Genomic DNA, 2,017 nt, shown 5'->3' with positions numbered 1-2,017 from the left:
CAAGCCTGCCGTTGCCGCAAACCAGGACAAAAGAATTTCGTTTTCAAATAAGACAAGAAGTAGGCTTTAAAAACATGGAAATGCGGTCATATGAAAAAGTTTCCTGTACCGGACTGAAATGTGATTAATTATCATTAAAATACAACTTATTAACAATTTTCTTTAATCAAATTGTTCATAAAATTATAAGTTGACTGGTAACCTACAAGTTTCTATTTGAATAAGACTATACTGAAGAAGCCACACTTGTGTGGCGAAATCTCTATATGTATGGAATTGTGGTGAAACTGTTATAAGATTTGCTGTTGCTTTGTTTGACCTGACGTTTGGTCGAGAAATGAGTGTGCCGTTCTGCCATTTTCTTGGGAAATCCATTAAGTTTTAAAGTGTTATAAATTTGTTTGTTTTCGTTTTTCTTGTTCTTTGCAGAGGTAACCAAGTTGTTGGCGCGGTTGTAAAGTGTTTTGGGAATAGATAATTTGTGTTGAAGTGGGTGGTGTGATGTGTATTGCATCATTTGCATGTACCTGTTGGTGTGTGTCGGTTTTTTGTAAATCTCTGTGGCTAATGTACCGTTGGTTTGTCTGATGACCTTCACATCAAGAAATGCTATGCTTTGGTTGTTTTCAACTTCTTTAGTGAATTGGATGGAGTCTGATATGGCGTTTAAGTGTTGATGAAATTGATCTACTGCGTGTTTTTGTAGTATAACATAAGTGTCGTCTACATATCGAAGCCAAATTTTGGGTGGTGATGAAAAAGTGTTGAGAGCTAATTCTTCGATGTGTTCCATGACTAAATTGGCCAAAACCGGCGAAAGTGGCGACCCCATTGGTGTTCTAAAAACTTGCCTGTAAATTGTCGTTTTGTAAGTAAAAAACGATGCATTAAGGCAAATCTGTAGAACACGTTCAATATCCGGAATTGTCCAATCACTTCTGTCTGAAAGAGTGCAATCTTGGGAGAGTTTATCTAAAGCGATACTACGGGCCATGTCGACAGGTACGGAGGTAAACAAACTGATTACATCAAAGGAAATTTGAACTTCATTGGGATTTATTTTATAATCGGCAATAATATCACAGAACTGTTTTGAATTTTTAACCGAGAAATCGGTGCACCCAACCAAAGGATTGAAAGTATCGGCCAAGTGTTTTGCCAAATATTAAGTAGGAAAACCAACAAACGAAACAATTGGTCGAAGAGGAACTTCCGGTTTGTGTATTAAGTAAACCGTAAAATTTTGGAGCAATCCGTCTGAACTTCTTAACTGTTTATAAGTCAAAAAATCGATCATATTTTCAGTTTTTAATTTCCAAATGAATTTATTGAGATTAAGTTCGGTTGCCGAAAGAGGGTTCTTTTTACAAATTGAGTAAGTTTTGGAATAAAGCGTTAATTTTTTGTTCATAGCCACTGGTGTCCAGTATAACCGTACATTACAGTTACCTTTGACAGCTTTCAAAATTGTAATGTCCTTGTTGTTTTGGAGACTTGTTAATGACTTTTCTTCTTCGTTAGATAGGTTCTTTTTCGGGATCTTGGCATGTTTCAGAATGTGAAAAATTTCTGAAGGAGCATCGGCGACTTTCATGTTGTCTTCTTTTTCTAATCTGACTAGACCATGTTCGGCGCTGCATATAAAATCTACGGTAGGAATTTTTTGAGGAACTACGGCAAAGTTTAAACCTTTTTTCAAAACGGTGGTTTGGTGCTGCGTTAACGAATGTGACGAGAGATTTTTTATCCATCTTTTGTCATTGCAATTGTTACTGTGAGTTTTTCTTGGGGCTAATTTAGAGATCTTTTCTTCGTGCTTCTGTTTTGTTTTTTGGGCTGTCGAAATCGTCCTTTTTTCTGCATGTTGGTCTAATTTATTCATTGATTCTGCATTTAAAATTGCACCTAATTCGTTTTTCAAACTTTCTGACGTCTGTTTGTTTTCCTTAATTTTGCCATGGTTTTCTTCTATGCGGAGTTTCAAAAATTGCCAACCAAACTTGCGAGCTAAACTGAG

At 36.2% G+C, this 2,017-nt stretch overlaps 1 protein-coding gene across 1 annotated transcript; it reads right to left on the bottom strand.

Moving 5' to 3' along the window:
- Window positions 1–262: 262 nt before the first annotated feature.
- LOC145775492 (uncharacterized) lies at window positions 263–1,594 on the bottom strand. Its single transcript, XM_082586789.1, has 2 exons — window positions 1,450–1,594; window positions 263–942 (listed from the first exon to the last, which is right to left on the bottom strand). The coding sequence occupies exons 1-2, from the start codon at window positions 1,592–1,594 to the stop codon at window positions 263–265; spliced, it is 825 nt and encodes a 274-aa protein (XP_082442915.1).
- Window positions 1,595–2,017: the final 423 nt, after the last annotated feature.

The sequence above is a fragment of the Aplidium turbinatum genome, chromosome 8 (genome assembly GCF_918807975.1).
Source record: "Aplidium turbinatum chromosome 8, kaAplTurb1.1, whole genome shotgun sequence".
Classification (NCBI taxonomy): Eukaryota; Metazoa; Chordata; class Ascidiacea; order Aplousobranchia; family Polyclinidae; genus Aplidium; species Aplidium turbinatum.
The sequence above is the reverse complement of the archived record's forward strand: the minus strand, read 5'-3'. Positions and strand labels throughout refer to the sequence as shown.

Excerpts from the sequence above, each read along its gene's own strand:
- LOC145775492 (XM_082586789.1), bottom strand. The coding sequence starts at position 1,594 with ATGAAAGTCGCCGATGCTCCTTCAGAAATTTTTCACATTCTGAAACAT. Across the intron at positions 943-1,449 it reads AATTTTGAAAGCTGTCAAAG|ACAGAAGTGATTGGACAATT; the intron begins GTAACTGTAATG and ends GCACTCTTTCAG.